This window comes from Zonotrichia albicollis, chromosome 34 (assembly GCF_047830755.1).
Source record: "Zonotrichia albicollis isolate bZonAlb1 chromosome 34, bZonAlb1.hap1, whole genome shotgun sequence".
Taxonomy (NCBI): Eukaryota; Metazoa; Chordata; class Aves; order Passeriformes; family Passerellidae; genus Zonotrichia; species Zonotrichia albicollis.
Window position 1 is genome coordinate 1,860,918 of NC_133852.1, and position 23,910 is coordinate 1,884,827.

The 23,910-nt window shown below is 61.9% G+C and overlaps 3 protein-coding genes across 5 annotated transcripts; 1 reads left to right on the forward strand and 2 right to left on the reverse strand.

Annotated features, from left to right (window-relative positions):
- Positions 1 to 57: 57 nt before the first annotated feature.
- On the reverse strand, positions 58 to 8,963 carry RELA (RELA proto-oncogene, NF-kB subunit). Of its 2 annotated transcripts, XM_074531259.1 has the most exons (11): positions 8,809 to 8,963; positions 8,183 to 8,233; positions 7,906 to 8,057; positions 6,870 to 7,018; positions 5,999 to 6,090; positions 5,684 to 5,812; positions 5,068 to 5,172; positions 3,113 to 3,325; positions 2,259 to 2,339; positions 1,764 to 1,850; positions 58 to 1,306 (listed from the first exon to the last, which is right to left on the reverse strand). In XM_074531259.1, exons 1-11 carry the CDS (start codon positions 8,816 to 8,818, stop codon positions 741 to 743), a joined length of 1,635 nt encoding a protein of 544 aa, XP_074387360.1. In that variant the 5' UTR covers positions 8,819 to 8,963; the 3' UTR covers positions 58 to 740. The 2 variants fall into 2 exon arrangements, with proteins under 2 accessions (XP_074387360.1, XP_074387361.1); XM_074531260.1 differs by lacking the exon at positions 1,764 to 1,850.
- Positions 8,949 to 21,684, forward strand: KAT5 (lysine acetyltransferase 5). 2 transcript variants are annotated; one of them, XM_074531262.1, is made up of 14 exons: positions 8,949 to 9,092; positions 9,243 to 9,309; positions 10,062 to 10,130; positions 10,792 to 10,928; positions 12,561 to 12,788; positions 13,676 to 13,756; positions 14,497 to 14,571; positions 15,144 to 15,392; positions 16,658 to 16,747; positions 16,836 to 16,976; positions 17,801 to 17,894; positions 18,913 to 19,072; positions 20,083 to 20,164; positions 21,049 to 21,684. In XM_074531262.1, the coding sequence occupies exons 1-14, from the start codon at positions 9,084 to 9,086 to the stop codon at positions 21,181 to 21,183; spliced, it is 1,617 nt and encodes a 538-aa protein (XP_074387363.1). In that variant the 5' UTR covers positions 8,949 to 9,083; the 3' UTR covers positions 21,184 to 21,684. The 2 variants fall into 2 exon arrangements, with proteins under 2 accessions (XP_074387363.1, XP_074387364.1); XM_074531263.1 differs by lacking the exon at positions 12,561 to 12,788.
- RNASEH2C (ribonuclease H2 subunit C) lies at positions 21,425 to 23,627 on the reverse strand. Its single transcript, XM_074531288.1, has 4 exons — positions 23,440 to 23,627; positions 22,807 to 22,928; positions 22,297 to 22,416; positions 21,425 to 21,907 (listed from the first exon to the last, which is right to left on the reverse strand). Exons 1-4 carry the CDS (start codon positions 23,579 to 23,581, stop codon positions 21,860 to 21,862), a joined length of 432 nt encoding a protein of 143 aa, XP_074387389.1. The 5' UTR covers positions 23,582 to 23,627; the 3' UTR covers positions 21,425 to 21,859.
- Positions 23,628 to 23,910: the final 283 nt, after the last annotated feature.

A 23,910-nucleotide genomic window follows, 5' to 3' on the forward strand; every position in this document is an offset into this window, starting at 1 on the left:
AACCCACGCCCCTACCCGAAACCACTCCCTCTGTGTACAAACCACGCCCCTCAACTGTCAATCAAACGCAGACGGGCCGTCGACCGTTTATTGGGGCGCGGGGAGGGGCGGGGCCTTCCCCTCCCCCAAAGGCACTTCCAGGGGGCGGGGCTAAGGCAAGGGAGGAGGGGCAGGCACATTCCGATTGGCTGCTGTGCCCCGGGGGGCGGGGCGAAGCGGGGACCCCCCAAAAAAGGCACCTCAGGAGTCTCCCAGTAACCCCCACTAGGCACTTGGGGTCCTCCCAGTAACCCCAGTAGGCACTCAGTGTCCTCCCAGTAGCTCCCAGTAACCGCATGGAATTCCCAGTGACTCCCAGTTGTGTCCCAGTAACCGCAGAGAACTCCCAGTAAGACCCAGTAGCCCTAAGTGCTCCCCAGCAGCCTCCCAGTAATCCCTAAAAGCCTCCCAGCAACTCCCAGTAAAGCCTCAGACCCTCCCAGTAGCCCCTAAACTCCCCAGTAGGCCCCAGTAGCCTCCCACAGTCCATCCCAGTCTGTCCCAGTGGCTCCCAGTAAGCCCCAAACCCCCTCAAAGCCCCCCTAGACCCTTTCCAGTGGCTCCCAGTCCATCCCAGTCTGTCCCAGTGGCTCCCAAACCCCCTCAAAGCCCCCAAATCCCCATCCCAGTCCATCCCAGTCTGTCCCAGTACCCCCAGTAGCCCCCCCAGACCCCTCCCAGTTTGTCCCAGTCCCTCCCAGTCACGACGATGGGAACTGGCTGAGGAAGGCGCTGAAGTCGAGCTCGCCCAGCGAGGGCAGCGAGTCCTCCCCTCCCCCCGCGAGCCCCGCCCCCAGCCCCGCCCTCTGCTGTGACCCCGCCCCCAGCTCCGCCCCCAGCCCCATTTCGGGGGGCGCCCCCTGCACCAGGCGCGCGATGGCCTCGGGGTACGACAGCAGCATGGGGGGACCCCCCGCAAAATCCTGAGCGGGGGGCGGCAGCTCCGAAACCCCCGCCCCAAAATCATCCGGGGAGGGGTCCCCGAAATTGGAGGGGGGCTCGGGGGGTCCCAACAGGCGCTGGAGCTCCGAGGGGTTCAGGGGGTCCAGCGGGGGGAAGGGGGTGTCCCCCAAAAGGGCCCCGAAATCCAACTGGGGGGAGGGGGCGGCAGCGCTGCTGGACCCCCCCCCAATGTCGGCGATTTGGGGGATTTGGGGAGACCCCTCCTCAAATTGCAGCTGCAGCAGCGCCTCCGACAAAGGCTCGGCCTCGGGGGGGGGCGGCGCCCCCAGGAGCCCCCCGGGAACCGCGAAGGAGAAGGAGGGAGCTGGGGGGGGAGGGGACGGTGAGGGGGGGGCGGCTCGACCCCCCCCCAATCCCCCTCATTGTCCCCCCCAATTCCCGCATTGTACCCCCAAAATCGCCCCCAGCCCCATTTATGCCGCAATTTCTCCCTCCCCAATTCCCCTCCTTTCCTCCACCCCCCATTTTCCCTCCAGTCCCTCCCAGTTTATCCCAGTCCCCCCCAGTTTATCTCAGTTCCCCCCCAGTCCATCCCAGTTCCCCCCCAGTCCATCCCAGTCCCCCCCAGTTTATCCCAGTTCCCCCCCAGTCCATCCCAGTCCCCCCCAGTTTATCCCAGTTCCCCCCAGTTTATCCCAGTCCCCCCCAGTCCATTCCAGTCCCCCCCAGTTCCCCCCCAGTCCATCCCAGTCCATCCCAGTACCCCCCAGTTTATCCCAGTTCCCCCCAGTCCATCCCAGTCCCCCCCAGTTCCCGCTCACCGGCACTGGGGGGGTTCGGGGGGTTCTGGGGGGGTCTCGATGGCACTGCCAGGCGCCGGGGGGGGCGCGACTCGCTGGGGGCCGGGGCTGGGGGAGGGGAGAAATTGGGGTCAGGGACCCCCCCTGGGGACCCCCAAACCCCCCAAGGGACCCCAAATCCCCCCAAAGCCCCCCCAGGGACCTCAATTTCCCCCCAAAGACCCCCAAGGACCCCAATACTCCCCTCAAGGACTCCAATAATCCCCCCAAAGCCCCCTAAGGATCCCAAATCCCCTCTGGACACCCACCCCAATCCCCTCAATTCCCCCCAAAGCCCCCCAGGGACCCCAATAATTCCCCCAAAGCCCCCCCAAATTCCCCCCAGAGACCCCCAATTTCCCCTCCAAACCCCCCGAGGACCCCAACAATCCCCCCAAAGCCCCCCCAGGGACCTCGATAATATCCCCAAGGACCCAAATAACCCCCCAGGGACCCCAATAATGCCCCCAGACCCACCGGGCAGGGGGCTGCGCTGGATGAAGGAGCGGAACGTTTCCCGCGTCCTCTTGCGCTTCTCCTCGATGCACTGCAGGTCCCCTGCACCAGGGACACCAGGGACACCAGTCAGATCCCAGTCAGATCCCAGTTAGGGCTGGCACCCGCCTGGGACCCCCTGGGAGCCCCCAGACCCCTGCCCAGGCCCACCCTGGTGGGGCAGGAACGGGGAAATCAATGGGAGCTGCAGTGGGAATGGGAATCACTGGGATCCAGGGATTTGGAATGTCACAAAGGGACCCCAGAGCCCCCCAAACCCACAAAATGACTCCATAACCGCCCCTAGACCCCCTCAGACCCCTGCCCAAGCCCACCCTGGTGGGGCAGGAATGGGAAATCAATGGGAGCTGCAATGGGAACAGGAATCAATGGGATCCAAGGACCCAGGAATGTCCCAAAGGGACCCGGGAATGTCCCAAAGTCACCTGAGAATGCCCCAAAGGAACCCTGGAGCCCCCCAAACTCACACTAAGGACCCCATAACTGCCCCTAGCCCCACAAAGCCTCCTCCCCAAGCCCACTCCGATGGGGCAGGAATGGGAAATCAATGGGAACTGCAGCTCCTGGGATCTGGAATGTTCCAAATCACCCCCAAACCCACACTAAGGACTCCATAACCACTCCATATACCCCCAGAGACCCCTCCCCATGCCCACCCTGGTGGGGCAGGTATCTGAAGTCCATGGGGGCGCTGCGCTGGCGGTCCAAGGGCCGCTGCAGCTCCATGGATCCAGAACATCCCAAATCACCCCCAAACCCACAAAATGACCCCATAACCACCCCATAACTGCCCCTAGCCTCCTCCCCATGCCCACCCTGGTGGGGCAGGTATCTGAAGTCCACGGGGGCGCTGCGCTGGCGGTCCGAGGGCCGCTGCAGCTCCATGCGCACGGTGACCGGGGCGCGCAGCGCGGGGTCCCGGAACGGCGGCGTGCGGAACACGATGGCGACCTGGCGGTGAACGTCGGCCTGCGCGAAGGAGCCCTTGGCCTCCCAGCCCTCGGCCCAGAAACGCACCTCGATGTCCTCTGAGGGGACAGGGGGACGTGTTGGGGACAGTGGGGACACCAGAGACATGATGGGGACACGGGGGACAGCAGGGGATGGGGACACTGACAGGGACATGGACAGGGCACGGCCTGCGCGAACAAGGCCTTGGCCTCCCAGCCCTCGGCCCAGAAACGCACCTTGATGTCCTCTGTGGGGATGGGGACATGTTGGGGACACCATGGGGACACTGACAGGGCGTGGGGACAGTGACAGTGACAGGGCTGGGGACAGGGACGGGTCTGCGCGAAGGAGGCCTGTCTGGGCCCTCAGCCCAGAAACGCACCTCGATGTCCTCTGTGGGGACAGGGACACCATGGGGACATGATGGGGACACTGGAGGACACGATGGGGACACTGACAGGGCATGGGGACAGGGACAGGGCGTGGGGACAGGGACATGGACAGGGACAGGCCTGCGCGAACGAGGCCTTGGCCTCCCAGCCCTCGGCCCAGAAATGCACCTCGATGTCCTCTGTGGGGACATGGGGACACGTTGGGGACACCACGGGGACAGGGACACCATGGGGACACTGACAGGACAGGGACAGGGACATGGACAGGAACAGGCCTGCATGAACAAGGCCTTGGCTCCCAGCCCTCGGCCCAGAAACGCACCTCGATGTCCTCTCTGGGGACAGGGACACCACGGGGACAGGGACACACTGGGGACACCAGGGACACGATGGGGACACTGGGGACAGCAGAGGATGGGGACAGGGACATGGGCACAGCCACGGGGACAGGGACAAGCCTGCATGAACGAGGCCAAGGCCTCCCAGCCCTCGGCCCAGAAACGCACCTCGATGCCCTCTGAGGGGACAGGGAGACATATTGGGGACACAATGAGGACACTGACGAGGCATGGGGACAGTGACAGGGACACAGTGGGGACACTGACGAGGCATGGGGAGAGGGGCAGAGCAGAGGAACAAGGACACAGATGTCCCCAGGTTTGGGGTGTCCTCAGTTTGGGGTGTCCCTGATTTTGGGATATCATCTGATTTTGGAGTCTCTCCGTTTTGGGGGTGTCCTCATTTTGGGATGTCCCAGGTTTTGGGGTCTCCCCGGTTTTGGGGTGTCCCAGTTTTGGGGTTTCCCCAATCCAGGATGTCCCTGGGTTTGGGATGTCCCAGTTCAGGGTGTCCCCAATTCGGGGTATCCCAGTTTGTGACATCCCGTTTTCGGGGTATCCCATTTTTGGGGTGCTTTTGAGGTGGTTTTTGGGATGTTTTCGGGGTGCTGTTTTTGGGGTGGTTTAGGGATATTTTTAGGGTGTTTACGGGCTGTTTTTGGGGTGTTTTGGAGGTGTTTTAGGGTGGTTTTTGGGGTGTTCTCACCTTTCTGATCCTTGTCACACAGCAGGAAGACCTCATCCCTGCCCCTGATTTTGGGGTGTTTTTGGGCTGGTTTTGGGGTGTTGTTTTCGGGATGATTTTGGGGTGTTTCTGGGATGTTTTTGGGTTGTTTTCGGGGTGTTTTGGGATGTTGTTTTTGGGGCTATTTTCAGGCTGTTCCTGGGGTGTTTCTGGGCTGTTTTCGGGGTGTTTCTCACCTTTCTGCACCTTGTCACACAGCAGGAAGATCTCGTCCCTGCCCCTGATTTTGGGGTGTTTTTAGGCTGTTTTTGGGGTGTTTTTGGGCTGGTTTTGGGGTGTTGTTTTCAGGCTGTTCCTGGAGTGTTTCTGGGGTGTTTCTGGGCTGTTTTCGGGGTGTTTCTCACCTTTCTGCACCTTGTCACACAGCAGGAAGATCTCGTCCCCGCCCCGGCAGCTCCCGGAGTTGCGGTTGACGCGGCAAATGCGCAGCTCGGCCGTGCTGGGGGCACCTGGGGACAACGGGGGGACACCGGGGGGTCACTGAGGGGTCATCGGGGTCACAGCGGGGTCTTTGGGGTCATTGAGGGACACGGGGACACCACAGGGTCACCACGAGGTCACATATGTGTCACACAGAGGTGCCACAGGTGTCCCCAATGTCCCCAGGTGTGTCACACAGGTGTGTCCCACGTGTCCCCAATGTCCCCAGCACCCCCCAGTTGTCCCCAGGTGTCCCCCCAGGTGTGTCACACAGGTGTCCCCACATGTCCCCAATGTCCGCAGGTGTCCCCAGGTATCTCAGGGACATCCCTGATGTCCCCAGGTGTGTTCCCAATGTCCCCAACTGTTTCCCAATGTCCCCAGTGTCCCCCCAGGTGTCCTCAGGTGTGTCACACAGCTGTCCCCAATGTCCCCAATGTCCCCCCAGGTGTCCCCAATGTCCCCAGTGTCCCCCCACATGTCCCCAATGTACCCGCAGGTGTGTCCCCAATGTCCCCAGTGTCCCCCCTGGTCACTCACGGTTGTCGTAGATGGGCTGGGACAGGACGGGGGGGAGGGGCCGCAGCCCCCCCGGGCCCCTCACCCACACCTGGAAGCACAGACGGACGGCGGCCAGGTCGTACTCGCCCCCGCGCTGCTCCGCTGGCACTGGAACCAGTACAGACCAGTATGAACCAGTACGAACCGATACAGACTAGTACAGACTGATATAAACCGCTATAAACCAATATAACCCAGTATGAACCAGTGACACCCCCAGGTCATGCCCAGTATGGACCAGTATATCCCAGTCCCTCCCAGTCCCTCCCAGTTTATCCCAGTTTATCCCAATACCGTTGAAAGGGTTGTTGTTGGTGCGGATCCGCTCGGCCACGGCCGCCTCCAGCTCTCGCTTCTTCACGCACTGGATCCCCAAATTCTGGAAACTGAGCCCAAAATCGGGGAATTTGGGGGGGGGGGTCAGAGGTCAGTCTGGATTTTGGGGATCCCCCGGATGCTCCAGGGAGGGGAACCCCAAATTCTGGGGGTTCTCAGGAATTCTGGGAGGGTCCTGGATTTTGGGAGTCCCCCCCCTTTTTTTGGGTGGTTCCATCCGTGCTCTCAGGGGCTCCCCAGTATTCTGGGAGATACCATTTCCCCTGGAGGGGGGTTCCCCAATCCTGTGGGTGATCCCACCTGCTCTTTCGCGGGAGTTCCCCAATTTTGGATGATCCCACCTGCCCCATGGAGGGGTCCCCAAGGTTTTGGGAGGGTGTCCCCAATTTTGGGGGGGTTCCCCAATTTTGGGCGATCCCACCTGCCCCATGGGGGTGTCCCCTGTTTTTTGGGGGGTGTCCCCAATTTGGGTGATCTCACCTGCCCTGGAGGGGGCTCCCCCCAATTTTGGATAATCCCACCTGCCCTATAAGGGGGCTCCCCAATATTCTGGGAGAAACCATCTGCTCTACAGGGGACTTCCCCAATTTTGGGCGACCCCACCTGCCCCATGGGAGTGTCCCGGAGGTTTTGGGGGTGTCCCAAATTTTGGGAGATACCATCTGCCATATAGGGGGGGGTTCCCCAGTCCTGTGGGTGATCCCACCTGCTCTTTTCGGGGGGGTTCCCCAATTTTGGGTGCTCCCACCTGCCCCATGGGGGTGTCCCCTGTTTTTTGGGGGTGTCCCCAATTTGAGGGCGTGTCCCCGAGGTTTTGGGGGTGTCCCACCTGTGGATGTTGCGCTCGGGGCTCAGCTCGGCCTCGTAGAAGCCGTCCCTGCAGTCCTTGCCCACCAGCTCGTGGGGGTGGGGCCGGTGGGGGGGGTCCTTGGTCACCAGCGACACCCGCACCCGCCCCGGGCCGCGGTAATTGTTCACCTGGGGGGGGCAGACAACTGGGTTGGACTGGTTTATACTGGGATGCACTGGGACACTCACCCTGATGGTGGGGTGCGCCTTGGTGCTCCCTGGGGATGGGGGCACTGGGGGGCACTGGGGGGCACTGGAGTGGCTCAGGGAGGCTCCCCGTGGTTACTGGTTTATACTGGTCCATACTGGTTTATACTGGGATGCACTGGGACACTCACCCTGATGGTTGGATGGGTCTTGGCGCTCTCGGTGCTGCGCTCCCCGGGGATGGGGGCACTGGGGGGGCACTGGGGTGTATCAGGGTGGCTCAGGCAGGGTCCCAGTGGTTACTGGTTTATACTGGGATGCACTGGGACACTCACCCTGATGGTGGGGTGCGTCTTGGTGCTCTCGGTGCTGCGCTCCCCGGGGATGGGGGCACTGGGGGGGCTCAGGGTGGCACAGGGAGGTTACTGGTCCCTACTGGTTTATACTGGGATGCACTGGGACACTCACCCTGATGGTTGGATGGGTTTTGGCACTCTCAGTGCTGCGCTCCCCGGGGATGGGGGCACTGGGGGGCTCAGGGGTAGCTCAGGGGTGGCACAGGGAGGTTACTGGTCCATACTGGGATGCACTGGGACACTCACCCTGATGGTTGGATGGGTCTTGGCACTCTCGGTGCTGCGCTCCCCGGGGATGGGGGCTCAGGGGTAGCTCAGGGGTGGCTCAGGGAGGTTACTGGTCCATACTGGTCCATACTGGGATGCACTGGGACACTCACCCTGATGGTGGGGTGCGTCTTGGTGCTCTCGGTGCTGCGCTCCCTGGGGATGGGGGCACTGGGGGGGCTCAGGGTGGCACAGGGAGGTTACTGGTCCATACTGGTTTATACTGGGATGCACTGGGACACTCACCCTGATGGTTGGGTGCGTCTTGGCGCTCTCGGTGCTGCGCTCCCCGGGGATGCTCCCGGCCGATCTCCCCTCACATTTGTACCTGAACCTCATCCCGCGCTGCTTCGGCTGCTCCAGGATCTCCACGAACGGCGCCGCCCCCCCCGCCGGCTCTGGGGGGGCACAGTGAGGGGGGGGTCCTGTCAGCCCCTCCCCCCTCACACCCCGAACCCCCCCAAGGGGGTCCCAGACCCGTGGGGGGGGGTGGGGGATTTTGGGGAGGGGTCCCCACACTCACCTGGAGCGCCCCAGTCCTGCAGCAGGAAGGGCAGCAGGTCCGGGGGGGTCACTGGGGAGGAAAATGGGGCGGGGGGCGTTAATGGGGAGGGGGCTTGGGGGGGAGGGGCTTGAGGAGGAGGAGCTTTGAGGGGAACATCGATATGGGGGGGTCACATTAAGGGGAGGGGTCACTTAAAGGGGAGGAGTCATATCAAGGGGGGGGTCACATTAATGGGGGGTCACTTAAGGGGAGGTCACTTTAGGGGGGGTCGCTTTAAGGGGAGGGGTCACTTTAAGGGGGGGTCAAATAAAGGGGAGGGGTCGCCTTAAGGGGAGGGGTTGCAGTAACGGGGGGGTGTCACAACAAAAGGGGCAACTTTTGGGGAGGGGTCACTTAAAGGGGAGTCACTTTTAGGGGAGGGGTCGCATTACGGGAGGTTCTCTGCAAGGGGGCGTCGCAATAAAAGGGGGGTCACTTTAAGGGGGGGGGTCACTCTAAGGGAGGGGTCTCCCCCCAAAACCCCCCAAGGAGCCGCCCCCTCCTCTTTACTCCCACCCCCCCTTAAAGTGCCCTCACCCCGCGACCCCCCGACGTCACCGGGGGCAGAACGGCCCAAAACCTCCCCGGGGGAGTTCGGCACTCACCGTCCTCCATGTTGGGGGTCTGCAGGGTCCCGGGGGAGTCCCGGGGGGGTCCCGGGGGTGGGGGAAGGGCGGGGGGGGCCCCTCTCGCGCCGCCGCTCGCGGAAGCGCCGCGCGCCCCACGTGACGCAGTTACCGGGAAAGCCCCGCCCACTCCCAGGCGCTCCAGCCAAGCGGAGGCGGAGCTGGGAGCGGGGCGGGGCTAAAAACGAGAAAGGGGCGTGGCCGCATCCCGGAAGCGCGTCGGGGGCCGGCCGGAAGCGGAGGCCGGGAGGAGAATGGCGGAGGTGGGGAGCGGGCGGGGGGGGGCAGCGCGCAGGGGGTTCGGGGACCCTCCCGAGGGGTTCCGGGAGCCTCCCGAAGGGTTCGGGGACCCCCCGAATCCCCCGCGGGGCTTTTGGGGCCCTCCCGGCCCTGACGAGGCCCCGCCCCCGCAGGGGGAGGTGTCCGAGGGCTGCCGCCTGCCCGTGCTGCGCCGTAACCAGGACAACGAGGATGAGTGGCGTGAGTGGGGGCGGGGTTTATCGCGGGGGGCAGCCAATCAGGACGCGGGGGCGGGACTGAGGAGGGGGCGGGGGCTGAAGGAAAGATCGGGGAGGGGGCGGGGCCTAGTGAAGGGAAAGGGGCGGGGCTGTAGGAGGGGGCGGAGTTTTATGTGAGAGGCGGGGCGTGTTGGGGCGGGGTCTAAATAAGGGGCGGGGCTGGCCCGGGGGTGTCGGGGGTCCCGAGGGGGTGTCGGGGACATGAGGGGGTCACGGGGGGGGTTGGGGACAGCCCAGGGTGTGGGGAGGTCCCTGGGGGGAATTTGAGGGTCCCTGGGTGTGTTTGGGAGGTCCCTGGGGGAATTTGGGGGTCCATGTCAGAGTGTTGGGGTCCCTGGGGGGAATTTGGGTGTCCCTGGGTGGGTTTGGGGGGGTCCGTGGTGACGGTTTTGGGCTCCTGGATGATTTTGGGGGGGTCCGTGGGGGAGTTTTGGGGGTCCCTGGGTTGGCTTTGGGGTCCCTGGGTGGATGTTGGGGGTCCCTGGGTAGGTTTGGGGGTCCCTGGGGCTGTTTTGAGGGTCCCTGGGGTAAATTTGGGCATCCCTGGGTGAGTTTTGGGGATCTCTGTGTGAGTTTTGGGGTCCCCTTAGAGGTGTTGGGGGTCCCTGAATGGGTTTTGGGGGGTCCCTAGGGGAGTTTGGGGTCCCTGGGGATTTTGGGGTTCCCGGGGGGGGTCCCCAGAATGGGATCTGTGGTGACCCCCCCTCATTGCAGCACTGGCCGAGATCCTGAGCGTGAAGGACATCAGCGGGAGGAAACTATTCTACGTGCACTACATCGACTGTGAGTGACACTGGGGACACTGGGGACATCGAGGGGACACTGGGACACTGGGGGACACTGAGGGACGTGGGGGGGACAGGGGGACATGGGGGACATAGGAGACAAACTGTTCTATGTGCACTATGTCGACTGAGTGACACTGGGGACATCGAGGGGACACAGGGACACTGGGGAACACTGAGGGACGTGGTGGGGACATGGGGACATAGGAGACAAACTGTTCTCCTCATCGACTGTGAGTGACACTGGGGACATTGGGGACATCGGGACAAGGGGGACAGCAGGGGGACATGGGGACACGAGGACATGGGGACATGTGGGGGATATGGGGACATCAGGACATGGGGGGACACGGGGAGGACATGGGGACATTAAGGGGAATATGGACACTGGGACATGGGGACACTGGGGGACATGGGGGGACACAAGGACATGGAAGAACATCGGGACATGGGGGGACAAGGGCACATGGGGACATAAGGGTTGTTGAGATGGCTGGGGTGACATTGGGGTGGCATTGTCACACCGTGTGTGTCCCCAGGGCTGGGACGGGGACACAGAGGAGTCATTGAGGGGTCACTGGGGGGCCATGGGTGACACTGGGGTGGCACTGGGGTGGCACTGGGGTGTCATTGTCACACGGTGTCCCCCCTGTCCCCAGTCAACAAGCGCCTGGACGAGTGGGTGACCCACGACCGGCTGGACCTGAAGCGGGTGCAGGTGCCGCGCAAGGAGGCCAAAACCCCCACCAAGAACGGCCTGCCCGGGTCACGGCCGGGGTCCCCCGACAGGGACACGGTGAGGGGACAATGGGGACAATGGGGACATGGGGGGGACATGGGGACACAGCCTGCCAGGGTCATGGCTGGGGTACCCCGACAGGGACACGGTGAGGGACACTGGGGACAATGGGGGGACATGGGGGAGACATGGGGGGACACGGCCTGGCTCTCCTGACAGGGACACGGTGAGGGACACTGGGGACAATGGGAGGACATGGGGGGGACATGGGGACACAGCCTGCCAGGGTCATGGCTGGGGTCCCCCGACAGGGACACGGTGAGGGACAATGGGGACAATGGGGACATGGAGACATGGAGGGGACAGGGTCACAGCCCGGCTCCCCCGACAGGGACACGGTGAGGGACATGGGGGACAATGGGGACATGGAGACATGGAGGGGACAGGGTCACGGCCTGGGTCCCCTGACAGGGACACAGTGAGGGACATTGGGGACATGGCGGGGCCATGGGGACGTGGCGGGGCCATGGGGACAGGGGACATTGTTGGGGCAGGAGAGCAGGTGGGACAGCAAAGCACAGGTGCAGGTGACAGTGCAAGGACAGGGAGACTGAGCAGGGCCAGCACTGAGGGGACACACAGGGGACACACAGGGGACACACAGGGACAGGGGACACTCAGAGCCGTTGGGGACAGACCTGGAGTCCCCAAACCCCCTCAGAGGGGGACACTCACCTGGGGACACCCCTTGGGGGGTGGTGACATCCCCAGGACCCCCCCAGGGGCCAACCCGGTCCCTTGGGGACATCCCCAGCCCCTTTAGGGACCCTGGGGACATTCCTGACCTTTTTAAGGGACCCTGGGGACATTCCTGACCCTTTTAAGGGACCCTGGGGACATTCCTGACCCTTTTAAGGGACCCTGGGGACATTCTCAACTCCTTTAGGAAACCTTGGGGACATCCCCAGCCCCTCTCTGGGGACCTTGGGGACATCCTCAACTCCTTGGGGACATCTCTGACCCCATGGGGACGTCCCCAGCCCCTCTAAGGGGACACTGAGGACATTTCCAACCCCTTTAAGGGGACCTTGGGGACATCCCTGGTCCCTTTGGGGGCATCCCTGACCCCTCTAAGGGGACCTTGGGGACATTTCCAACCCCTTGGGGACATCCCTGATTCCTTGGGGACATCTCTGACCCCTTTAAGGGGACCTTGGGGACATCCCTGATCCCCTGGGGGCATTTCCAACTCCTTGGGGACATTTCCAACCCCTTGGGGACACCCCTGACCCCTCGAAGGGGACTTTGGGGACATTTCCAACCCCTTTAAAGGGACCTTGGGGACATCCCTGGTCCCTTGGGGACACCCCTGACCCCTCTGAGGGGACCCTGGGGACATTTCCAACCCCTTGGGGACATCTCAGGTCCCCAACCTCTTTAAGGGACCCTGGGGACATCCCTGACCCCCTTGGGGACATCCCTGACCCCCTTAGGGGACCTTGGGGACATCCCTGTCCCCTCAAGGCCACCTCACCCCCTTTAGGAGCCCTTGGGGCCACCAAGGGCCGTCCCCAGGGAGGGGACCCGGGGGGTACCGGGAGGACCCCGAGCCGCGGTGGCTTTGTCCCCTGGGTGTCCCCCGGGTGTCCCCTCCTTGTCCCCTAAACCCTCCTCTTCCTCCCGGCGCAGAGGAAGAGCCTGGAGCTGGCGCTGCCGGTGGCCAGCGGGAAGAGTTTGCCAGGGCCACCACCGGGGCCACCCCTGGGGCCACCAGGGCCACCGGCAGGGCCACCAGCAGGGCCACCAGCAGGGCCACCGGCAGGGCCACCAGCAGGGCCACCAGCAGGGCCACCACCCATCACGCTCCGCCTGCACCTGCCCAAGGAGAGCGAGGCCGAGCCCCCCCTGCGCCCCACGGTAACGCCCGGGGGCCCCAATGTCCCCAAAATGTCCCCACGTGGCCCCAGGGTCCCCAATGGCTCCAATGTCCCCAGGGCCCCAAATGTCCCCAGATATCCCCAGGGTCCCCAAATATCCCCAGTGTCCCTTGATGTCCCCAGGGCCCCAAATGTCCCCAAATATCCCCAGGGTCCTCAAATGTCCCCAGGGTCCCCTGATAGCCCCAATGTCCCCGATGGCTCCAATGGGTCCAGGGTCCCCAAATGTCCCCAGGGTCCCCAATGGCTCCAATGTCCCCAAATGGCCCCAGGGTCCCCAATGGTCCCAGATGGTCCCGGGGTCCCCAGTGTCCCCAAGGTGTCCCTGTCCCCACAGCTGGGAGTCCTCTGAGCCTCCCCTTCCTTGGGCATACTGGGAACACTGGGATGGACTGGGAGGGATTGGGATAAAGTAGGATGGACTGGGACGGACTGGGAGGGATTGGGATAAACTGGGATGGACTGGGAGGGACTGGGATGGATTGGGATAAACTGGGATGGACTGGGATGGACTGGGAGGGACTGGGAGGGATTGGGATAAACTGGGATGGACTGGGATGGACTGGGAGGGACTGGGATGGATTGGGATAAACTGGGATGGACTGGGAGGGACTGGGAGGGACTGGGAGGGATTGGGATAAACTGGGATGGACTGGGAGGGACTGGGAGGGACTGGGAGGGATTGGGATAAACTGGGATGGACTGGGATGGACTGGGAGGGACTGGGAGGGATTGGGATAAACTGGGATGGACTGGGAGGGACTGGGATGGATTGGGATAAACTGGGATGGACTGGGATGGATTGGGAGGGACTGGGGTGCACTGAACTGGTTTGCACTGGTCTGAACTGGTCTTGGCTGCTCCCAGAAGCGCAAGGTGGAGGTGGTGTCCCCGGCCACGCCCGTCCCCGCCCCCACCGAGACCTCGCAGGCGTCCGTGTTCCCCCAGGTGAGCCCAGTATGGACCAGTACGGAGCAGTAACACCAGTAACGTACAACTAACACGCCAGTATGGACCAGTAACACCCATCATACACCAGTACAGACCAGTAACACCAGTAACACCAGTAACATATAACTAGCACACCAGTATGGACCAGTAACACCCATCATACACCAGTACAGACCAGTAACACCAGTAACACCAGTAACATACAACTAACACACCAGTATGGACCAGTATGGACCAGTAACACCCACCATACACCAGTATGGACCAGTAACACCCACCATACACCAGTACGGACCAGTAACACCAGTACCAGTAACCATACACCAGTACAGACCAGTAACACCAGTAACACCAGTAACATATAACTAGCACACCAGTATGGACCAGTAACACCCATCACACACCAGTAACACCAGTAACTTGTTCTGTGGTGATTTTGGGGGTTTTAGGGTTATTTTTGGGTGATTTGGGGTGATCTGGAGTTATTTTGGGGTGATTTGGGGCAGTTTTGGGGGATTTTGGGGGTGATTTTGGGTGATTTCAGGGGTGATTTTGGGGTGATTTGGGGGTATTTTGGGGGTGATTTTGGGCCAGTTTTGGGGTATTTTGGGGGTGATTTGTGGTGATTTTGGGGGGTGATTTTGGAGGATGATTTTGGAGGGTGATTTTGGTGCATTTTTGGATATTTTGGGGTGATTTAGGGGTTTCTAGGCACTGACCCCCTCTCTCACCCCCAGAACGGCTCCGCTCGCCGGGCGGTGGCGGCTCAGCCGGGCCGGAAGAGGAAATCGGCGTGTCTGGGGACAGACGAGGTGGGGACACCTGGGGACATTGGGGACACACCTGGGGACACCTGGGGACACCTGGGGACACACCTGGGGACACACCTGGGGACACCTGGGGACATTGGGGACACACCTGGGGACACCTGGGGACATTGGGGACACACCTGGGACACACCTGGGGACACACCTGGGGACACACCTGGGGACACCTGGGGACACCGGGGGGAGGGGCTGCTCCACCCTGACCCCATCCCTGCCCTGCTGTGCCCCCCAGGACTGTCCCCATCCCTGTCCCCATTTCTGTCCCCAGGACTCCTTGGACGGAGCCCCCTCGGCCCCAAGGATGACGGGCAGCCTGGTGTCCCACCCCAGCCATGTCCCCTGTCCATGTCCCCATTGCTGACCCCATCCCTGTCCCCTCTGTCCCTGGCTGTATCCCCAGCCACGTCCCCATTCCTGACCCCTTTGTCCCCATTTTTGACCCCCCAGGACTCCTCAGACGGATGCCCCCCTGGCCCTGAGGATGACGGGCAGCCTGGTGTCCCACCCCAGCCATGTCCCCATTGCTGACCCCATTGTCCCCATTTTTGACCCCCCAGGACTCCCAGGACTCCTCGGACGGAGCCCCCTCGGCCCCGAGGATGACGGGCAGCCTGGTGTCCGACCGCAGCCACGACGACATCGTCACCAGGATGAAGAACATCGAGTGCATCGAGCTGGGCCGGCACCGCCTCAAGCCCTGGTACTTCTCCCCGTACCCGCAGGAGCTGACGGGGCTGCCGGTGCTGTACCTGTGCGAGTTCTGCCTCAAGTACGGCCACAGCCTGCGCTGCCTCCAGAGGCACCTGGTAAATGGGGTTTTTGGGGGGATTTTGGGGAATTTGAGGGGTTTTTGGGGGATTTTAGGGGGTTTTAGGGGTGTTTTGGGGGGGCTGCGGGTGCTGTACCTGTGTGAGTTCTGCCTGCGCTGCCTCCAGAGGCACCTGGTAAATGGGGATTTTGGGGGATTTGAGGGGTTTTTGGGGGATTTTAGGGGGTTTTAGGGGTGTTTTGGGGGGCTGCCGGTGCTGTACCTGTGTGAGTTCTGCCTCAAGTACGGCCACAGCCTGCGCTGCCTCCAGAGGCACCTGGTAAACGGGGTTTTTTGGGGATTTTGGGGAATTTTGGGGGATTTGAGGGTTTTTTGGGGGATGTTAGGGGTGTTTTGGGAGGGCTGCCGGTGCTGTACCTGTGCGAGTTCTGCCTCAAGTACGGCCACAGCCTGCGCTGCCTCCAGAGGCACCTGGTAAATGGGGTTTTTGGGGGATTTTGGGGAATTTTGGGGGATTTGAGGGGTTTTTTGGGGATTTGGAGGGATTTTAGGGGTGTTTTGGGGGGGCTGCCGGTGCTGTACCTGTGCGAGTTCTGCCTCAAGTACAGCCACAGCCTGCGCTGCCTCCAGAGGCACCTGGTAAATGGGGTCTGGGGGAGAATTTGGGGGGCTTTTAGGGGGTTTAGGGCAGTTTGGGGGAGTTTTACGGGAGTTCCAGAGAGGTTTGAGGGAGTTTCAGGAGGATTTGGGGGAATTTGGGGAGTTTGAGGGAGTTTCAGGGGGGTTTGGGGGGAGTTTCAGGAGGATTTTGGGGAGTTTGAGGGAGTTTCAGGAGGATTTGGGGAAGTTTTAGGGGGGTTTGTGGGAGTTTAGGGGAGATTTGGGGGAGTTTAGGGCAGATTGGGGAGATTTAAGGGGAGTTTGGGGGCAGTTTTAGTGGGGACTGTGGGAGTTTCAATGGCTTTTGGGGTAGTTTTGAGGGGATTTGGGGGAGCAGAACAAAGCTGGAGTCAGGAATCCCTGATCTGGGGGCATCCCCAGAGGGATTGGAGGAGATTTCCGGGGGTTTCAATGGGATTTGTGGGAGTTTTAGGTTTATTTGAGGGAGTTTTGGGGCGATTTGGATATTTTTGGAGGCATTTGGGAGGATTTAGCCACCCCCTTACCCCAATTCCCTCCCCCTAAACTTCCCTCTGTCTCCCAATTTCTATTCCCCGATTTCCCTTTTTCTCCCCATTTTCACCCCCGATCTTCCCCTTCCCACCCCCAAAACCCCCCAAAAAACCCCCAAAACCCCCCCAGACCAAGTGTGACCTGCGGCACCCCCCTGGCAATGAGATTTACCGCAAGGGCACCATCTCCTTCTTCGAGATCGACGGCCGCAAGAACAAGGTCAGGGCAATTTGGGGGGCTCTGGGGAGGGTCCCGGGGGGCTCCCCCCACCCCAAACCCCGCTGAGACCCCCGGGACCCCTCCCCAGAGCTACTCCCAGAACCTCTGCCTGCTGGCCAAGTGTTTCCTGGACCACAAGACCCTTTACTACGACACCGACCCCTTCCTGTTCTACGTCATGACCGAGTACGACTGCAAGGGGTTCCACATCGTGGGCTACTTCTCCAAGGTGGGGGTCTGGGGAGGGATTTGGGGGGGTCTGAAGGGGATTTGGGTGGTCTGGGGGGGATTTGAGGGGGATTTGGGGAGATTTGAAGGGGGTTTGGAGGGTCTGGAGGAGATTTGAGGGGGGAATTGTGGGGGATTTGGGGCTCTGGAAAGGGTTTGGGGGGGGATTTGGGGGGTCTAGAGGGGATTTGGGGGGGAACTGGGGGGATTTGGGGAGGTCTGGAGAGGGTTTGGGGGAATTTGGAGGGGATTTGGAAGGTTTCGGGGGTCTGGAAAGGATTTGAGGGGGATTTGGGGGGTCTGGAGGAGATTTGGGGGGAACTGTGGGGGAGATTTGGGGGGATTTGGGGATTTAGGAGGTCTGGGGGGTCTGGAGGAGATTTGGGGGAAAATTAGGGGGGGTCTAGGGGGGATTTGGAGGAGATTTGGGAGGTCTGGAGGGGATTTGGTGGGATTTGAGGAGATTTGAGGGAGATTTAGAAGGCTTGGGGGGATTGGAGGGGTTTTGGGGAGGATTTAGGGGGAATTGGGGGGTCTGGAGGGGATTTGGGTGGGATTTATGGGGATTGGAGGGGATTTTGGGGGGGAATTTTGGGGGATTTGGGGGTGTGGATTTGGGGTGGTCCCAGGGGATTTTGGGGGTCACATCCTGGGGGGGTTTTGGGTACAATCCCAGGGGTTTTTGGGGTGGCTCCAGGGGATTTTGGGGTCCCATTCCTAGGGAGTTTTTGGGTTCCCATTCCTGGGAGGATTGTGGGGTGGCCCCAGGGGTTTTTGGGGTAGTTCCAGAGATTTTTGGGGTCCCATTCCTGGCGTTTCCTGCAGGAGAAGGAGTCGACCGAGGATTACAACGTGGCGTGCATCCTGACCCTGCCCCCGTACCAGCGCCGCGGCTACGGCAAGCTGCTCATCGAGTTCAGTCAGTGCCCCCCGAATCCCACCCCAAATCCCACCCCCCAAACCCTGAGAACCCCCAAATCCCACCCCCCAAACCCTGAGAACCCCCCAAAATCCCACCCCCCAAACCCTGGTAACCCCCAAATCCCACCCCCCAAATCCTGGGAAACTCCAAACCCCACCCCAGACCCTGGGAACCCCATGAAATCCCACCCCAAACTCACCAGAAATCCTGAGAAACCCCAAATTCCACCCCTCAAATCCTGGGAATGCTGAAATCCCACTCTAAACTCACCCGAAATCCTGGGAACCCCCAAATTCCACCCCAAGCTCACCCCAAACCCCAGGAACTCCAAAACCCCACCCCAAATTCCACCTCAAACCCCTGCGGACCCCTAAATCCTACCCCAAATCCCACCCCAAACCCTGTAAACCTCCCAAATCTTCAGGTGTCCCTCACCTGTTCCCCCTGTCCCAGCCCTGTCCCTCTCCTGTCCCCTTTGTCTCTTCTGTCTCACCTGTCCCCTGTCCCTCACCTGTGCAGGTTATGAGCTGTCCAAGGTGGAGGGCAAGACAGGGACCCCCTGTCCCCCACCTTTCCCAGCCCTGTCCCTCACCTGTCTCACCTGTCCCCTGTCTCACCTGTCTCAGGTTACGAGCTGTCCAAGGTGGAGGGCAAGACGGGCACCCCCTGTCCCCCACCTGTCCCAGCCCTGTCCCTCCCCAGTCCCAACCCTGTCCCTCACCTGTCTCACCAGTATCTCACCTGTCCCCCGTCTCACCTGTGCAGGTTACGAGCTGTCCAAGGTGGAGGGCAAGACGGGCACCCCCTGTCCCAGCCCTGTCCCTCCCCTGTCCCTCACCTGTCTCACCGGTATCTCACCTGTCCCCTGTCTCACCTGTGCAGGTTACGAGCTGTCCAAGGTGGAGGGCACAATGGGCACCCCCTGTCCCCCATCTTTCCCAGCCCTGTCCCTCACCTGTCCCCAGTCCCTCACCTGTCTCACCAGTATCTCACCTGTCCCGTCTCACCTGTGCAGGTTACGAGCTGTCCAAGGTGGAGGGCAAGACGGGCACGCCCGAGAAGCCGCTCTCGGACCTGGGGCTGCTCTCGTACCGCAGTTATTGGTCCCAGACCATCCTCGAGATCCTCATGGGGCTCAAGGCCGAGGCGGGCGAGCGGCCCCAGATCACCATCAAGTGAGACACGCCCCCTTCCCGGGACACGCCCCCTTCCCGGGACACGCCCCCTTCTCACCGAGACACGCCCCCTCCCCGGGACACGCCCCCTTCCCACTGAGACACACCCCCTTTCCGAGGGCACATTCCCCTTATAAACCCACAGAGGCTCCACCCCTCCCCAAAGCTCCACCCACCACAGAGCAATATCCAATAGAGGCAGTTCACCCAGGCCACACCCCTTCATAAAGCCATGCCTCTGTCCTTGAGGCTCCACCCCTTCACTAAGCTCCACCCACACAAGCAATACCAAATACGGGCAGCTCACCCAGGCCACGCCCCTTTCCTTAAGGCCCCACCCACCACAGAACAATATCCAATACAAGCAGTTCACCCAGGCCACGCCCCTTTCCTTAAGGCCCCACCCACCACAGAACAATATCCAATACAAGCAGTTCACCCAGGCCACGCCCCTTTCCTTCAGGCTCCACCCCTTCTCAAAGCTCCACCCACACAATACCAAATATGAGCAGCTCACCCACACCGTGCCCCTTCATAAAGCCACACCCATTTCCTTAAGGCTCCACCCCTTCCCAAAGCTCCACCTACCACAGAGCAATACCAAATATGGGCAGCTAACCCAGGCCACGCCCACTTGCAGAAGACACGCCCCTTTTTGGCCACAAGGATCCACCCCTCCTCAAAGCCCCACCCACCACACAACCACGCCCACCACAAGGGGTGTGGCACCTTCTCCAGGCCACACCCCCTGAGACTCCACCCCACCTGTCAATCAATGCTGAGCATTGCAGAGCACCTCCTCGAGGCCACGCCCCCACGTTTTAACCACGCCCACACATTCGAGGCTCCACCCCCTCATTTACCCAACCTTGGGGGGTGGTTGGGGGTCTCAGGTGGGTCTGGGGGGGTTTGGGAGGATTTTGGGGGGGTTTTGGGGGCTCAGGGGGGGTCAGGGAATTTTGGGGGGGTCAGGGGGTGGAGCCTCCCCTGATTGGCCCCTCCCCCCGCAGTGAGATCAGCGAGATCACGAGCATCAAGAAGGAGGACGTGATCTCCACGCTGCAGTACCTGAACCTCATCAACTACTACAAGGTGGGGCCCAAACACACCTGGGGGGGAGCCCACACACCTGGGGGGACCCCAAAACACCTGGGGGGGCCATGAAATACCTCCCTGTGTCCCCCTTTGGACACCTGGCTGACACACCTGTCTCACCTGTGCAGAGTCAGTACATCCTGACACACCTGTGCACACCTGTACAGGGTGAGTGCACCCTAACACACCTGTGCACACCTGTACAGGGTCATTACACTCGGCCACACGTCTCACATGTGCATACCTCTACACGCCTGTCTCACCTGTCCAACGTGTGCACACCTGTACACACCTGTGCACACCTGTCTCACCTGTGCAGTGTCAGTACACTCTGACACACCTGTGCACACCTGTGCACAACTGTCCCACCTGCAGGGTCAGTACACCCTGACACACCTGCACACACCTGCACACACCTGTCTCACCTGTCCCACAGGGCCAGTACATCCTGACACACCCGTGCACACACCTGCACACACCCGTGCACACCTGTCCCACCTGCAGGGTCAGTACATCCTGACACTGTCCGAGGACATTGTTGAGAGCCACGAGCATGCACACCTGCACACACCTATACACACACCTGACACACCTGTGCACACCTGTCTCACCTGTGCAGGGCCAGTACACCCTGACACACCCGTGCACACCTGTCTCACCTGTCCCACAGGGCCAGTACATCCTGACACACCCGTGCACACCTGTCTCACCTGTGCAGGGTCAGTACACCCTGACACACCTGTGCACACCTGTCTCACCTGTCCCACAGGGCCAGTACATCCTGACACACCTGTGCACACCTGTCTCACCTGTCCCACAGGGTCAGTACACCCTAACACACCTGCACACACCTGCACACACCTGTCTCACCTGTCCCACAGGGCCAGTACATCCTGACGCTGTCCGAGGACATCGTCGAGGGCCACGAGCGCGCCATGCTCAAGCGTTTGCTGCGCATCGACGCCAAGTGCCTGCACTTCACCCCCAAGGACTGGAGCAAGCGCGGCAAATGGTGAGGCCACGCCCACCCGGGACACGCCTCGGTCCGCCACGCCCACCTGGGACACACCCTGTCAGGCCACACCCAACAGGGAACTGCCCATGCAGGCCACACCCACCTGGGACACACCCCATGTGGACACACCCAGGCTGTGCCCTGCCAGGCTTGGCCACGCCCCCTGGGCCACACCCTTCTAGGCCACGCCCCCTTTGTTACCTGCTGCCGCTCATTAAACAGCACCTGGCCCCGCCCACAGCTGGCGCCGCAAATCCTTTATTGACCATAAAAGGGGCTGGGCTTAACCAGGCCACGCCCACTGCAGGAGTGGCCTTGTGGGTGTGGGTGTGGCTTTGGAACGCTCCTCCCATTTGTGGGCATGGCATCGCTTGTGGGTGTGGCTTTTGGAGGCTCCACCCATTGCAGGAGTGGCATCATTTGTGGGCGGAGCCTCCTATGAACATATTTGTTATTTTAAATAAAGTAGGTGGGGCCTCCACAGGCTCCACCCACACTGGGAGAGGCTCCAGGCACTCTCATTAAATAAACCCCACCCACTGGGTGTGGTCAGTGATGTTAATGAGGTGGGTGTGGCTTTAAGGCCTTGCCCATTCTGGGCATGGCTGCAGTTGGTCCACTGGTGTCATGGGAGAGGCGTGGCTTGTTCAGGCACCACCCCATCTGGGCGTGGCCTCTCATGGCTCCGCCTCCTCATCGCTGTCCTCGGTCACGGGAGCGTGGAGCTGGGGGAGGGGCGGGGTCAGGGACCTCCAAATGGGAGCCCAGACCCCCAAATTGTGACCCCAACCCCCAAAATGTGACCCCAGACCCCCCAAATACGACCCCAAATGTGACCCAAGACCCCCCAAATGTGACCACGCCCACCCAAAAGTGACCCCAGCTCCCCCAAATGCGACCCCAGACCCCCAGGTCTGACCCTGGACCCCCAAATGTAATCCCACTCCTCCAAATGTAAGCCCACCCACCTAAATGTGACTCTGACTCCCACAGTGTGACCCCAGACCCCCAAATGTGACACAAAAACTCCCAAACCTGACCCCAGACCCCCAAAGGTGACCCCGGACCCCCCAAAGGTGACCCCAGACCACCCCAAACTTGCCCCCAGACTCACGCTCCGGGCCAGGGGTCCCCACTGCAGGGCCCGGGCCAGGCCCCGCCCCGGGGGGGGCACGGTGTCACCCCCCCAGTCCGTGATGGCCCCAAACGTCCCCGTCACCGTCACCGACCTGACCTGGGGGCAAAGGGCAAAGGGCAGCGGGGGCACGGGGGTGAGACCCCCCCCAAGAGGGGAAATTGGGGCTGAGACCCCCGGTAGGGGAAATGGAGGGGCTGAGACCCCTCAAAAGGGGAAATGGAGAGGGTGAGACCCCCAGGACGGGGCTGAGATTCCCCTGGGAGGGGAAAATGGGGGCTGAGACCCCTGGCAAGGGAAACTGGGGGGCTGAGATGCCCCGGGAGGGACTGAGACCCCCAAGGAGGGGAAAAGAGTTGGGGGTCTCTGCCCAACGGGGGGGGGGGGTCTCTGCCCTATGGAGGTATTTTGGGTGGGGGTCTGTGCCCCATAGAGGAATTTGGGGGGGGTCTCTGCCCCAGAGAGGGATTTTGGGGGTCTCTGTCTCACCTGGGGGTCCCCCAGCGGGGTCTCTCCGGGCTCCCCCCCCCTCAGCACGGCCCCCGTGTATCCGGGGGGCAGCGGCAGCTCCCGACCCCCCAAACGGCGCCCCCGGAACGAGGCCCACAGATCTGGGGGGGACAGAGAGTGAGGGACCCCCAAAATAACCGCAAAAACCCACCCGGGACCCCTAAACCTGCTGGGGAACCCCAAAAAGCCCCTCGGAACCCCCAAACCCGCCGCGGGCCCCCAAACCGCCCCCACCCCATCCCCAGAGCCCCTCCCGACCCCTCCAAACGCAATCCCAGCCCCTCAAATTTAGAAGCTCCCTCAGGAGCCCCCAAATTCAGGATCCCCCTCAGGATCCCCCCCAAATCTGATCCCCCTCCGGATTCCCCCAAATTCAGGAGCCCCCTCGTGATCCCCCAAACCTGAGCCCCCTCATGATTCCCCCAAATTCCGGAGCCCCCTCAGGATCCCCCCAAATCCGATCCCCCTCAGGAGCCCCCTCAGGATCCCCCAAACCTGAGCCCCCTCATGATTCCCCCAAATTCCGGAGCCCCCTCACGATCCCCCCAAATCCGATCCCCCTCAGGATCCCTCCAAGTTCAGGAGCCCCCTCAGGGCCCCCTCAGCCCTCACCGCCGTCGGGGCCGGGCCGGGCCCGCAGGAACGCGGCCACAGGCGCGGGCCCGTCGTGCTGGATGCGGCAGGGCAGGAGCTGAACCGGGAGCGGCTCCGGGGGAGCCCCGGGAGGGACCCGGACCCGAACCGGAGCCGCCATTTTAGATTGGGGGGAATTGGGGGAAGTGACGTCACAGCGCGCCGGAAGAGGCGGGAGGCGCCATTTTGGAGGGAACAAAGATGGCGGCGTCCATAGGGGAGGAAAGATGGCGGAAGTGGGATGTGCAAGGAATGATGGGAGATGTGGTTTGGGGTCAGGGGGGTTTTTAAACTCCCTCTTCGTGTACTGTGACCCCTCCCAGACCCCCAGGGATCCCCCCGCAGCCCTATGGGAGCCCCCAGCCCCACAGAGACCCCCAGAGACCCCCGGGACCCCTCCCATCCCTCCCCACTCCTCAAATACCCCCCAGACCCCCCGTCACAGAGCCA

Excerpts from the sequence above, each read along its gene's own strand:
- RELA (XM_074531259.1), bottom strand. Across the intron at positions 8,058-8,182 it reads GCAGGACTGGGGCGCTCCAG|AGCCGGCGGGGGGGGCGGCG; the intron begins GTGAGTGTGGGG and ends GTGCCCCCCCAG. Across the intron at positions 2,340-3,112 it reads CAGATACCTGCCCCACCAGG|GGGACCTGCAGTGCATCGAG; the intron begins GTGGGCATGGGG and ends TCCCTGGTGCAG.
- KAT5 (XM_074531262.1), top strand. Across the intron at positions 12,789-13,675 it reads AGCCCCCCCTGCGCCCCACG|AAGCGCAAGGTGGAGGTGGT; the intron begins GTAACGCCCGGG and ends GGCTGCTCCCAG. Across the intron at positions 16,748-16,835 it reads TCGACGGCCGCAAGAACAAG|AGCTACTCCCAGAACCTCTG; the intron begins GTCAGGGCAATT and ends ACCCCTCCCCAG.
- RNASEH2C (XM_074531288.1), bottom strand. The coding sequence starts at position 23,581 with ATGGCGGCTCCGGTTCGGGTCCGGGTCCCTCCCGGGGCTCCCCCGGAG. Across the intron at positions 22,417-22,806 it reads CCCCGCTGGGGGACCCCCAG|GTCAGGTCGGTGACGGTGAC; the intron begins GTGAGACAGAGA and ends CTTTGCCCCCAG. Across the intron at positions 21,908-22,296 it reads GGGGACCCCTGGCCCGGAGC|CTCCACGCTCCCGTGACCGA; the intron begins GTGAGTCTGGGG and ends CCCCTCCCCCAG.